General features: G+C 40.0%; 1 protein-coding gene across 3 annotated transcripts in view; it reads left to right on the top strand.

Annotated features, from left to right (window-relative positions):
• The window catches only part of kcnh5b (potassium voltage-gated channel, subfamily H (eag-related), member 5b), a 266,042-nt gene that overhangs the window by 176,311 nt on the left and 75,266 nt on the right, over positions 1–14,465 (top strand). For all 3 annotated transcript variants that reach the window (XM_041813394.1, XM_041813393.1, XM_041813395.1), the window contains 2 exons: positions 2,075–2,274; positions 11,535–11,594. In XM_041813394.1, coding sequence (XP_041669328.1) covers positions 2,075–2,274; positions 11,535–11,594 — 260 coding nt within the window. The remainder of the gene's footprint in view (positions 1–2,074; positions 2,275–11,534; positions 11,595–14,465) is intronic.

Raw genomic sequence — 14,465 nt, 5'->3', positions numbered from 1 at the left:
GAGAACACTCGCTGTATGTTGCTGTTATTAGAAACAACAAACTTGAAGAGCAAAGAGCCGACGTTACACCTGTTTCCTGTGCTTAATTACAGCAACATTAGTGGGTGGCGTTTGGTTAGTTATCCAGCTGCATAGCTCCGTAACGCTAGAGCAGAACATGCTGATGACTGGACTGGAGTGATGACAGTGTTGCAAAAATTCATTCCAAAGCAGAAATTTTAACTGTACCCAAGAGCTGGTGCTAGCGTTCTTGCTACCCATTTTTGCCACTTTTTGCCCATTTTTTGATACATTTAACCCACGTCCTCTTTTTAACTCACTTTTCACCATTTTTTTCTGCCCATTCTTGGACCCTTTTAGCCTTTCTTAACCCATTATCATTATTTTTATCCCATTTTTGCCACTGTGTAACCACTTCTTTCAGCCATTTTTTGCCTTTTTTCTCCCTTTTTCCCCACTTTCCACCTATTTTTGCGTCTTATTCATGCCTTTTCACTACTTTAACTGACCGTTTTTGCCCTTTTTCACCTTTTTTTGCCTCAGTAACCCATTGTTGCCAATTCTCACCCAATTTTGCCACCTTTTGCCCTCTTTTTATCCACTTTTCACCATTTTTTCCTGTCCTTTTTTAACCATTTAAGCTTTTCTTAACCTATTATCACCATTTTTATCACATTTTTGCTCTTTTGAACCCATTATTGCTGCTTTTACATATTTTTGCCAGTCTGTTACCACTTTTCATCATTTTTTGCCATTTTTTTTAACCACTGTTATCAGTTTTTGCCCACTTTCACCCTCCTTGCCTCTTTGTGCACTTTTCTCCTTTGCCCCTCAGTTATCTCAGTTCTTTCTTTTCCTGTTGTGTCTGACATTACTTTCAAAGGGTATAGTCAATGTGCCCATCTACATTTTAAACATTAACAATAAAGTTAAAAGTTCTGAATAAAGAAAAGAGGTTTACATTTTGAAAAGGTTCCATTTTATCCCAGCATAATTGAATTAACTCCATTTTTAAATTTTTTTTTTTTTTTTTTTTTTTTTTTTTTTGCTTCGATAAGAGTGGTTATTATTCAGGTTAGATATGAAATTTGGTTGTTAAATTTACAATAGACCATGATTTTCCTCACCTCCATGGCCCCCTGTTTTGCTGGGCCCCAGAAAGCTCTCCTCTTTATCCCCACTTAAGGGCAGCCCTGCTGGTACCAGCACTGATACCAGTTTACCACCCACTGTATGTCGGCCTTGTAACTGAATGGTGACCGGTCCAGGGTGTCCCTCCCCCTAGCCAAATGTCAGCTCCAACCTTGAATAAGATAAGCAGTATAGATGTTAAAGGGGTGGATGGATGCCTCAGTGACATGGTTCTTACAACACTGGAGAGCACTTTGTAACATTACATGAAGGTCTGGGTGCAAAAGATGATAAACTTTGCTGAAGTGAGTCAGGCTGGCTGCTCAGATCTTCCACTCAGAAACAAGACGGATATTTTTTCTAAAGAAGTAAATTTTCTGTTCTTTTGAGTGATAAATTCATCCTGTTTTCCCGTGTTTGCTCAAGTCTGTTGTTTACCATTTGAAGGAGTTTAACTTTCCCCAAAAGTTCTAAATTTCTTTTGAAAAGCAGCTTTTATTAATTTCTTGTGATTGTTTTCTCCCTTCAATCAGCCAAAGGCCTTCAGGGTTTCATTATCAAACTTCTCTGGGTTCATAGAGACAGATCTGTATTTTTTAAGTGCTTTTAAACATTCACTCTCCACAAAGACGAGATTTTTGGAGGAAAAGTTAAAATAAAGCCGACTGCCAATTTTTCAGGATAAAGTGCCTTTGGCGCTGTGTGAGTGTCAGAGTATAAGTGGATTTTATTTTCCAGTCAGAGTTATTACTTTCATGAAACACTTTAATGAACCATGTCTAATAGCTCTCCTCAAAGATCATCACAAAGAATGAGATGGGAAAATGTTTTTAGAAGAAATAAGGGATAAAATGACACATAGATTTGAGACATGCTTCTTGTAAGTGTTCAGGTGTTCAGCAGAGGTAAACATGTCCTTCCTCTCCTCTGTCCTCCTCTCTAGCTCTGCTCTATGCCACCATCTTTGGAAACGTCACCACCATATTCCAGCAGATGTACGCCAACACCAACCGCTACCACGAGATGCTCAACAACGTCAGGGACTTCCTGAAGCTCTACCAGGTCCCTAAGGGGCTAAGCGAGCGCGTCATGGACTACATCGTCTCCACCTGGTCCATGTCTAAAGGCATCGACACGGAGAAGGTGAGACTGAGACTCTGATTACAAACACATCCAGTCACATTTGAGGAAGCAAAAACAAGATGGTGACAATTTTAGATTCAGATGCTATAAATATGACCATGAAGGATGTAAGCTTACTAAAGTGGACAGGCGTGCAACACAGAGGGGAAAAATATAAACAAAACGTGGTTCAAAAACAAGCCTGCGACGAACACAAGGCAGAAAATAACCACAGCATCAACATGATGCCTCAGAGCCGGTCAGCAGTCACAAACTGTTTCGACCTCATTTAACCAAACACACGCTGAGTGCTGAACTTTCGACCCGCTGCACCCACAGACTTCAAACCGCTCATGGATTGTGGTCATGTGCACGCCCAATTTGGATTGAAAATGTCATGTTGTAAGAAAAAGTGTCTTACTTTGATGGATGGCTATGTTTCAAGTGACAGGGCTCAGATTCAGTCTGTCAACAAGGGCCATATTTGATTTTGTTTTGGGTCTGCTACCCCCAGAAAATCCCCCATCATACCCCTGCAACATTTCAACAAGAATGCAGACCTTAAAATTAGTAATGTTGTCCCTCTGTGATGACAAGAACTCTGGAAAAGGCAAAGTGACAGTGGAAAAATAAGAAAAGACATTAATTTGGTCAACATTTACTTTGAAGAAAAATGAGAAATACATATATCACATGAAAAGGGTTCTTCCACAGAGCCCTTAAATTGGACTATCGCCAGTTTTTGCCAACAAACTGCCTATTGGCAAAACAAATGAACAAAGAAACAGAGCATATCAATTCAAAATTTCAACTGAATTTTATTGCAGTGTATGTTGCAAAGATGGATTGGCAAGATTCATCAAATCCATCTTGCAGAGCTCCACTCTGCAACAACTGTGTAAGGTCTGAGAACAGATCTGAACAATCAGCATCATATGAGGAGAATGAGTTGGTAGCTAAGAGCGCATTAGTTGTATTGGAAGCTGAAAGCAATGGCTGTTGTCGTAGTAGCATTAGCTTGGATGCACCAATAGTGTTAAGGCAGTTTATCCAGAACTGGACCACATTTCAGGACAAAAGCAAAGAACAGTACTGAATGCTTGACGATGGAAAAGATGTTTTTACCCCTCTCCCAACCTCCTTTGGCATGGGTTTGCATTAGTTATAGGTAGACTGTAGTTATACTGCAATGTTGTGTTTACACTAGACAAGAACGAATGCCTGTTTGCATGCATCGGAACATGAAAATGTAGGGAGTTTTCTCTCTCTTCTCACGCATCAAATTGCATGTATAAGAGTGCCTAAAAGACACAAGACAGAGGAGGGGCTTCCTTCTCCCACATCCTACATTTCAGTCCGTTGTCCACAAACATGACTAAATTAAGGTGATTGCTGCTTTGTATCTGCTGTTGAAGGCCCATGACCATGATGCTAACTTAGTAGTAGATGGTTGAAATCAAGTGACACACAAATGTTTTCACAATTTACCAGGTCATTCAACCTCCCCACTCACTTTCCTCCAAGCAAGCTCCTTTTTATTCTTGTGCCGGTAGAACAAGCACGTTGTGTCGTGTAGCCCAGGTAGCCACAGACAGACTCCACAATTTTCACTTGAGGATCTCGGAAGGACATATGTGAAATATGTCTCCATGCTGATTGGCTGTGGAGGTGCAAATGATTCACAGATTTTTCAACTCTCAAGAATCCATCCTTCCATCTTCATCAGCTTATCCTTGGTCAGGTCATGATGGCAGCAGACGTCCCTTTCCTAAGCAATGCTTTCCAATTCCTCCTGAGGGATTCTGAGGAGTTCCTAGGTCAGATAGGACAAATAATCCCTTCAGCCAGTTTTGGGTCTCTCCCAGGATCTCCTCCCTGGACGTACGTGGAAGACCTCCACAGGGAAGCGACCAGGAGGCATCCTGATCAGATGCTCTAATGCTCAGCCCAGACACTCTTCTGAGGAGTCTCATTTCAACTGTTGGAACCTACAACCTTATTCTTTTGGTCATTACCCTGAATTCATAACCACAGGTGAGGGTTGGAACATAGATCGACCAGTAAATCAAAAGCTTTGTCTTCCAGCTCAGCTTCCTCTTTACCATCTGTCTGTCAATCTCACCATCCAGTCTGCCCTCACTCATGAACAAGACCACAAGATACTTGAACTCCTTCACTTGGGGCAAAGACTCCTCAACCACAGGAAGCAATCCACCATTTTCCAGAAGAGGACCAAGGCCTCAGACTCTGCTGCAAACCATCCCAGCACCTGCTGTAGGTCCTCAGCAGGGAAAGCCAACAGAACCACCAGAACCATCCTGGCTTCTGTTGGCTAACACCATTGATATGTTTGTATTCTTTGACAATTCACTCACTATTCTGCAATATTTCCTCAGAAAACTCAATTAAGTTTCTGTTTTTTTCAAATGATCCTACTTTGTTTTGTTTTGTCACTTTGGGTTGAATTGTTGTTGGTTGCATTGCTCAATCCTGCCCCATGATTGGCGTTGGTGTTGCAACATTTTTGTCCGTATCCATAAGCTTAGAGAACGGACAAAAAATGGGTGAAATCAATGCAAAGTACGGACAGAAAGCTCTGTCCATATCCATATATTCAAACGTAGAGTATAAATGAGCCTTTAAACGGTAGAGAATGAACAAAACTTTGTCATTTGATAGTGTGAAAGGAGTTCAGTTCTCATCTGAAATCAGAGCAACAGCACAATGAGAATGTTTCACCAGGCCATGGCCAAGAGATTTATTCCAAACTGTCTTTAGCTGTGGTAGTGAAAACATCTGTGTGGCTGCTGCAGTTTGTTAGAAATTACTTTGTGTGCTCATTTTATCAAAATAGATTTCCCAAAGAAGCCCTTTCTATCTCAACTTTTTATAAGAACAGAACCATCTTGTTTGATTAAAGTTAAATCCAATAAAGAAAAATAAGTTTTTTTTGTCATCTGGGAAGTATGTCAAACTTTTAGCTTGGCTCGATGCAAAATACATGAACGATAAAGCCGTACATCGCCTGCCAAGTTTTATGAGATCCTTATTTATTTTTAAACTCCTCACCAACAAGCCATGTCAGCTCTCCTCCAGCACAGCCCCATTTAAATTGTAAATTACCCCTCAAAACTGCAGAAATAAGACGCTAAAAACCCACATTTACAGCATGTTCTTCCATGTGGTGCATTTATTAATCCACTCAGATGATTTATCCTCCTTGAATCTACTTCTTACATCTTCTTGAGCTCTTATCTGCACCCCAGTATAACACAAACTCCTCACATGCAAACTTCTGCAGCCATATATTAAGTGATTTAGAGTGGCATAAGCAGTGTTCAGAGCAGAGCTGAGACTGCAGAAAGAAGAACATAATGAAGACAAATCCATGTTAAAGTGCGTCTTTTCTCTGCTCTCTTCTGGATTATGCGTAATTACAAACACCTGTGTTTGCTTCAGCGTCTTCACTCTCTCTCCCTGCTTCTTTCAGGGCTTTCATCATTCAGGTCTGGTGCTACCTTCAGATGTGATGGGATTTGTAAAGACTGTGGTAAACATTGATTACAGTGATGAATCATCAGGCTGTGTAGAAACACTGAGTCTACCACGACTCGGCTCTCATAGCCAAGCAGAAACATGCACCATTCCGATAAAACTTGTGGAAATCTAACTTTGCACCTGCAGCTCTGTTTATTGGGCCTCTCTCCAGGAATAGCTGAGGCCGGAGGCATTATGTCCTCAGGCTGTCTGTACATCTGTCCTTCGGCCTGGGCCATTCTCGTGAACGCACTGTCTCAAGAACACTTTTAGGGACTTTTCCTCAAACTTTGCAGAAATTCTTATGCTGACTCAAGAATGAACAAGTTACAGAAGATTTTGAGGGTCAAATGTTGATGTCATTACTCTGCACAGAGGAACAAAATCATTTCACAAAAACCCAAAACTACCAGGGTCAAAATCATTAGTACCCTTCAGAATTGACATTTTTTGTTGAGTAAAAACACAGACCACTGTTGCACAATGATGCACTTTTATTTTGTAATTCTCAAAGCATATAAAAACAAGTGAAAATTAAGGGTTAGCTTCCAATTTACACACAATATGAAAAGCGAAGTAAGGGTTTGATTTGTCACTGCAGAAAGCATAATGGTAAAAACCAAAGAAATCAGTTTAGACTTTAGAAAAGGAATTGTTAATGCTCACAAAGCAGTAGAAGGATCTACAGAGTCAAGAACTGGAGTGAGAAATATTATCAAGACATTCAAAGGGAACAAACAGTACAGAACAAGCCTGGCAGAGGTAAGAAGAAAAAGAAAGAGCAGTGGAGGCCATTGGTCTTCCTTCCATGGTTCCAGCAAGTTCAAAGTCTTGTGGAGTCTAGATTCAGCTTTAGGATTAGAGCAGAGCATGCATCGTCTTTCCATGGTTCCAGCAAGTTAAAAGTCTTGTGGCATCAAGATTCAGCTTTAGGATGAGAACATGGCATGTATCTTCCTTCCATGGTTCCAGCAAGTCAAGAGTCTTATGGCGTCAAGATTCACCCTTAGGATGAGAGCAGAGCATGAATCTTCCTTCTACAGTTCAAACAAGTTAAAGATCTTGTGGCATCAAAATTCAGCTTTAGGATGAGAGTATGGCATGAATCTTCCTTCCACAGTTCCATCAAGTTAAGTCTTGTGGCGTCAAAATTCAGCTTTATGATGAGATCAGAGCATGTATCTACTTCCACAGTTCCAGCAAGTTAAAAGTCTTATGGAGTCAAGATTCAGCTTTAGGATGAGAATAGGGCTCTTAACATTCTTCTGAGGCAGGAGAACAATTTTGTGTCCTTCTTCAGATACTTTTGGGCTTTCGGCAGCTCTTCTGCCTGGATTGCATCAAAGGAAGGAAGAATACTCTTGTACTCGACTATCAGGTTGCTGAGTGTGTTAAAACTTAAGCTAAAGCATGGAAAACAGAGCAACAGTGGAAGGCAGCTGGTCTGCTGTTTGAATAGTGGTCAAATCGCCCAGAGGATTCCCTAAATCTACTATTGCACAAATGTCCACTCTGACCTAAAAATGGCCTGATTGGATTTTAAAGATTGTGCATATGATATCTGAAGAAAACTTTGAGTTATTCTAGTCTAATTTTGCAGACAGAGCTACTCTGGCTCTTCTTCTTGAACAACCACTGTAACTTTCCCTGTCCAGTGATTGCATACATCCTGGAGGCATATAACTCCCAGGCAGTAGTTCCAGTTTTAATGTTGCTTCCAGAGGACCATGGCCAATGCAATTAAACTCTCAATGCAGACGACAAGTTTTACTTTGCGGAAATAGGATCTGGCAGCTCAGAAAATCATGACCTTAGATGACTGTTAGGAGGTGTTATGTGATGATTTAAGTCAATTTAATGCTCCAGTGAAACGCTGCTTAAAATGCATATAAGTGGTGAGCTTATTGATTTTCTATACGTTCTATATTTGTTCCCCTTAAATGCTCTTTGTCCTCTATATTTGACCATTTCCTCTGTGCTCCTTTGCTCTAATAGTGTATTTCTTAACAAATCCTCTGTGTTAAATCTCTGCAGTTAAAGCTTGGGCCAATTAGTGGATATTTTCTGTTATTTTGGGAGCCATTAAATGCAGCACAGCCATCTCTTTATGTGTTTATATATCCAAAAACAGAGCTGAAGGTCCCCAAAGCATCCCTTCTTTACTACATCCTCCACTTTAAATGAAGCAAAGATGGTTTTCAAACACTTTTATCATGTTTTGATGCTTCAGACTCTTTCAGATGATTTATTTTGCCCCCCTTGGCTGATTTTGTCTATATTTAACAAACACAGGATTATGGGGGAGGAGATAATACTGTGTTTTCTATGTTTTACCCAAATGTTTCATGTAATTAGGCTGGGTTTCAGCATTTGTGTCATGAGCTACTGCAATTTACGGTTCTGGCTTTTTGGCAGACACTTGTATCCGTGGGGAGTTAATGAATGCAACAACGTAGGCTTTGAATGTTTGCAGCGATACACAGACAGTAACCTGCAGCTAAGCTGGGTGATAATGTGGGAGGGAGACAGTTTTAATTTGGCTTTAATACAGAATGAATGTTGTAAATAAGACCTCATTGGTTGGAAGTATGTTGTCTCATTGACTTCATGGGGGGCTGTGCATGGATTTGCAAGTACAATTAAGCAGAAAAAAAAACAACAAAATCAGTGATTGAGCATATTTGTTTCTCCTGTGTGGCTCCCTCCTAGAGGACTGGTGTTTTTTTGTTTTTTTCTGTATGTGTCACCAACTGAATGGCTTTCGTTCCACACACTAGGAACCAGATAGCTCATGTTTTTTAAAGACCAAAGGAGCAAGTTGAGTCTACTCCTATTTGCACAGCTCCAAATCAAATCCAATATTGGTATCCGAGGGCTTTTTGGGGGCTTATAGGTGTTTTTTTTATGCTGGCAGTGCCCACAACCTCAGCTTCAGAGTATTTATCACTGGTGTTTTCTCTTTGTAGGTGATGGAAGTTAGCTTCTGTTTCCTGGTAGTGACTGTGAGGTCTATTTTAAAGCTGTTATGAAGCTGTGGAAATGCTCTCTCAAAAAATACTAAATTGGGTGATTTTTTTCCTCCACCATAACTGTTCACAGAATTAGTATCAGAAATTTACTTATTGAGTTATCCAACACTGTACACAGCAAAACCATCAGTGTTTATTCAGCTCCCAAAGTATTAAATTTAGCACTTTTTCCAAATTCAAATACATAGATTGAAAGTGTTTATAATTTCAGTGCAGTTCATACATAACAAAGAATGCCACCTGATATTGCACAATTGCTGAAGTTAGGTGTCTCATAGCATCAGTGGAACAAAGAGATATATACGGAGCTAAAATATGCCCTGAATTAAAAATCTGCACTCCCATCTTTTTTGTAGACCACCCCTTACTACAGGCAGGAAATGACCAACATAGTGGATAACTTCACTCATAGTGCCAAAGTGTTTAACATCAAAAGCAACAATAATCCACCAGAAACATGAGCAAAGAAATTCCAGCAACGATCACTGTACAACTGGCAAAACCTTCCGCCCAAGGGCATGATGGGAAAACTCCATCCCACAGATTGATAAGTTTAACCCAAGACCCAAAGACACAGAGCTTTTTTTTTTTACACTCTTCATTAGTAGAGGATAAAGAAACCTTGTAAAAAAATGTGACTTTCAAATTATTTGATGCTCAAAATGCAACGCAATAGTGTTCAATTGCTTTGCAATCTACTGCCAGTTGGACAGGGAGCTTGTTTCCAGCCAAATGGGGGTGTGTTCACTCTGGAGAGCAGGACGGTATGTTGCACTATTTCCAGGCCTGGTGCGTGCAAATGTGCTGCTTTAGGCGAGGGGCAATTTTGCTGCCCCTCAGTTTGCAGCTGTATGTAAGAAGAAACAATACTTCAAACCTGAGGTCACAGAAAATAGTCAATGTTTTGTTTCGGACGGTCAGAGAAAGACAAATAGTCACGAAATCCATCAAAACGTACATTGCCTCGAGCAAAAATAATGCCTTTACATGAACTGCAGCTGAAGAGAAGCACGTGGAATCATTTGTTTACAGTGTTTTTTTTCCTCACTCTCTCTGAGTGGCAGCTGTCAATTCAGCACCATGGACAGCGTCACATCTCCACAGGCTCATTCTTGAGCTGAAACATCAACAATGTCACTTTTCACAACACAAATGCTCACTTGTACATCACGTGGTTTATTAAATATATTATGCCAGTCCCATTGAAGCTATACAAGAAACAACACAAAACAGATCTGTCAAACAGATCAAATGTTAAGTCATTCTAAAACTATTTCAATATTAATTGTTTGTGGGATTGATTTAACAGTTGCAGACATTTGAAGCCAAAGGATAATCTTAAAACACAATGTCTTCTTTCCTCCTTTTCTGAAGTCAATGATCTTTCGGGGCCTGGACAGGAAGCTTTGGGGTGCCAGATATGGCCCCCGGGCCGCCAGTTGATGATCAGTGCTCTAAAGGATTAGAACGACTAAAACTAAAAGTCATATTTAAGAACGAAGACTTAATTTAAGATAGCTGCCATTATGAATACTGGTGTCCATCAATATTAACTAATACACATCTGTACACAGATCAATCAGATGCAGCAGCATGAGCCATTTGGGGTTCAATGTCTTGCCAAAGGGCACATCAACATGTGACTGTAAGAACTGGGGATCAAACCCACAACCTTTTGGTTGAGAGATGCCCAGCCCAGTGGAAAAGTGTCAGGGTAACACAGTGGTGATAGCCCAGTGACAAGAAAGAGCACAGAGCACTGAAGGTGAGCACAACTACAGAGCAAAACAAAGGACACAGGCCCTTAACATTGTACAAGCATGATGCTGCTTAGATTTGTGATACTCCTGGGGTATCAAGTATCAAAAAGGCTAGATGCATGGGTGAAAAATATATTTAGTCACTGCAGCTGCCCTTCTATTTCAATTAAAGCATCATTATAGGATTTGTGTTAAACTAAAATGTGTTTCCATGTAAAAATGATTACAACTCCTTCACCAAATGAATGGAGAAACAACAAGCCTGAAGTACAAAAAGAGCACCTACAAAGATGAAATGACTACAAAGAGGGTTCAGGTTTTCCTCATTTGTATCAAAGTTATTTCCTCAAACTTAAATCCACCAGGATTACAGATCCACGTTAAAGTTAGAGAGGGAGATTTCTTCCTCACCCTGTTGTCTGAGACTTTATTATTTGGATAGCAGTGGCAGCAAAGCTGTCATTTTTTGTATTCTGTATTTTTGATCTTACACCAGTGAGTTTTTGCTTCCTTGTCTGTGGGATAAAGTCTTCCATTATGATTGTTTCTGAAAGATTGTTGAAAACAAAACCTCATGCATGGCAAGGGAAGTCTGAGAAACTGAAAGATCCGTACGACCCTACAGGACCACAACATTTAGTTTGACAGTTCTGGGTCAAGTCTGCTCTGTGGCTGACCTCTGACCTCCCTGAGCTCCAGACTGAACCAGGGAGAAGTCAAAGTTTTCAGCATTTGATGGATTGCAAAACTAAAATCCACCTCCATATTTTCCAACACTGAAAGTTAAAGCTCATCTTTCTGCCAGAGTCTCTTCCTCAAATGTTACATGTGAATATGTTTACTGTTTAAACTGGAAGGAAACAGGTGATCAAGTTACTCACCTTTTATTCATACTGTTGCCAAAATGTAGAAATGTCCTTACTGCACTTTGAATCTCTTATGTCTCTGTTTCCAGGTCTTATCCATCTGTCCCAAGGACATGAGGGCTGACATCTGTGTCCACCTCAACAGAAAGGTATGTGACTATGCAAAGCTGCCACAACTGACTGATGAGTCAGCAGTTTTTAAAAGAAAATGAATCCCCGGATGTTTCACAGGGGTAGTTTATTTTCAGTGGGATTCTATGAGCTGCTTGTGGAATTCAAGCCACATGAGATACCTGTCAGAACGGTCCCTTTAAAGAGACACCAGTCAGAGTGTTAGCACAGAAGTTGGGCTTTACATGACTAAAGATGAGACTAATTTGTACCAGGTAATTTATCAACACTTGTCATTAAGAGCAGGGGTTGTCAACCTTTTCAGCCTGTGACCCCCAAAATAAAGGTGCTAGTGACCGGGGACCCCCACTGTACCTGAAGGTGGCTGAACACAGCCATGCACATTCAAGAATAGTCATGTGCAGACGAGGTCGCCCATTAGGGGGGAAAAATGGGAGAGTCTTCTGGGGCCCAGCCAACCTGGGGGCCAGCAAAATCATGGTCCATTGTAAAGTTAAGCTGTGATACTTTATATTTAACCTGAATAATAACCACTCTTATTAGAGAAAGAAATTTTAATTCATTTGTGTAATAAGTAGCCCTCTTAAAATGTATATGCTGTTGTTAAAAACTGAGTGAAAATGCATTAAAAATAGCTAGAATGGGTTAATAACGGCAAAAAATGGGGCGAAAGGTGGTGAAATTAGATTTTAAAAGTACAGAAATGGGTTAGAAATGCCAAAAATGAGATCAAAGAGGCAAAGAATAACCAAAAAAGGCAGAAACGGGTTAAAGTGGCAAAAAGGGGCATATTAGGTCTTAAAGGGGATTCAAAAGTGGCTGAAATGGCGTTAAAATAGGTGAAAATTTGGTGAAATTGGATGTGAATTGATATAAACTGGCAAAAAAAGTGTTAGCTGAGGCAGAAATAGTCAGAAACTAGAAAAAATTGGCCAATCAAATTGTGAAATGTGGCTTAAAAAGTGGTTTAAGATAGTGGCAATAATGTGTCAACAGAGCCAACAATAGGTAGAGAGTTGCAAGAATTGGTTTAGAAGTGACAAAAACAGGCAGAAAAAAAAGTGGTGGAAAGGGTTTAAACTGGGCAAAAATGGGTTTGAAGTTTCAAAAATGTGTTTGAAATTGGCAAAATTGATGGGAACAAGTGATAAACATGGGTGAAAATTAGGCAAAATGGGTGTGAAATGGCACCAGTGTAATTCAGAAATGTTCTAGTTTTTCAAAGGCATCTGGACACCCCCTCTCAGTGTTTTGCAACCCCCAGTGGGGTCCCATCCCCAATGTTGAGATCCCCTGATTAAGATAACAGTTTTAATAGATTGTCAGCTGGGGGCATTGTTCGGGTCTCTGATGTAGGCCAGTCTGTCTATATAGTTGTTGCTATAACTACAAGTGTAGCTGGAGCTTTCCAGGCTTTATTCATCCTCCATGCATCTTGGAAGTTTGAGAAATACATTCCAGATTAATCTTTTATAAAGTGAAATATCTGAAGACTTTTAATCTTGATGATTACAGCTTACAGCTCATGAAAATCCAAAATCCATGATCTGGAAATATCAGAAAATTGTGGAAAAGTCCAACTTGGAAAGATTTCCTGAGCCTATAACCTCTCACTCTGGTTTAGTGCACACAACCACAACAAGACTGCTGACCCTCCACCCTCCACACAGAGGGTAAGCCGCTGAAAGTCACTGCTGAAAGTGAAGGCTGTTATCAGAGGCAGAGTCATGTAAAGTTGACTGAAGGAAAAAGTGTGGTAAGAAAAGGTGCACAAGGATGGGAAGCCTGATAGTAAATACACCTGATGTGAATATAACATGTAATGTTCAAACATTCATTTATTCATTTGTCATTATGAAACTGAAAACTGAGTTTAAAGACGTCACTTTTGGCCCTGGGACATTATGAGAAGCATTTTTCAGATTTTTATAATATTTTATCAACTTCTTCGCCCTTCTTTGAGTAGTCAGCGTGTCAAAGTAAAATGTCAATACAAACTTAAAAGGAATTGAAAGCTCTTGATCCTGCTTTTGTAAAAAAGTTTGGGGTAAAAGGACAAAGATGTTCTTGGCTGTTTCACAGAGAAAGTACAATTGAGAGATGTAAATAATAAAATCTTACAATGTGCCCAAAAAGAAAGAAAAAAAAAACAAAACAAGAAAAATCGTGTGGGACAGAAAACCTTTCAAAGTGAAAAAGTATTTGTCTGGGTTTTGGTACAATTATCGTCTGTCAGCTCTTAAATCCTCCTTAAAAGCCTATTTGAACCGTGTTCATACAAACAGGTTTGAAGTTTCCAGAGCTCTGAATCTGCTGAACCTCACTCCTTTTATTTTGTTATTACATAACTGAATTCAGGCTAGTTGTGTTGATTTAAAAAGCTCCTGGGCACCACTTGACACAACAGATATTGGTCCCAGTACTGGCAGACTAAAATAGCTGAGCTGGCGTTCAATGAAGGACATCTTTAATTGTGTAAAGCAACCAAAACTGAGTATCATTCATCATTCAGAGCAGCTGAGTCCAAACAACTCGCTGCACAATACTTCAACTGATTTAACAGCCGTATATATAAACCCAATTCCAAAAACGTTGGAGCATTGTTTAAAATATGAATAGAAATAGACCACATATTTAATGTCTGAACTGACATATGTTGAATTTGATGCCTGCAGCATGATCCATCAGGTTTGAAAAGGAGCATGTCTACCACCGTGATGCATCGTCTTTCTTCTAACATCACATGAGAGCGTCTGGGGATTAAAAGACAGGAATAGTTGGAGTTTTCAAAGTTCTCTCCACATTCGTGCTTCTTACTTAACAGTGCTGCGTTCTGTTGTCATAGTTTGCGCTTGCATCCATTTATGATAGAAAACAAGTCAGTCTAG

Source organism: Cheilinus undulatus, linkage group 18, assembly GCF_018320785.1.
Source record: "Cheilinus undulatus linkage group 18, ASM1832078v1, whole genome shotgun sequence".
NCBI classification, from domain to species: domain Eukaryota; kingdom Metazoa; phylum Chordata; class Actinopteri; order Labriformes; family Labridae; genus Cheilinus; species Cheilinus undulatus.
The sequence above is the reverse complement of the archived record's forward strand: the minus strand, read 5'-3'. Positions and strand labels throughout refer to the sequence as shown.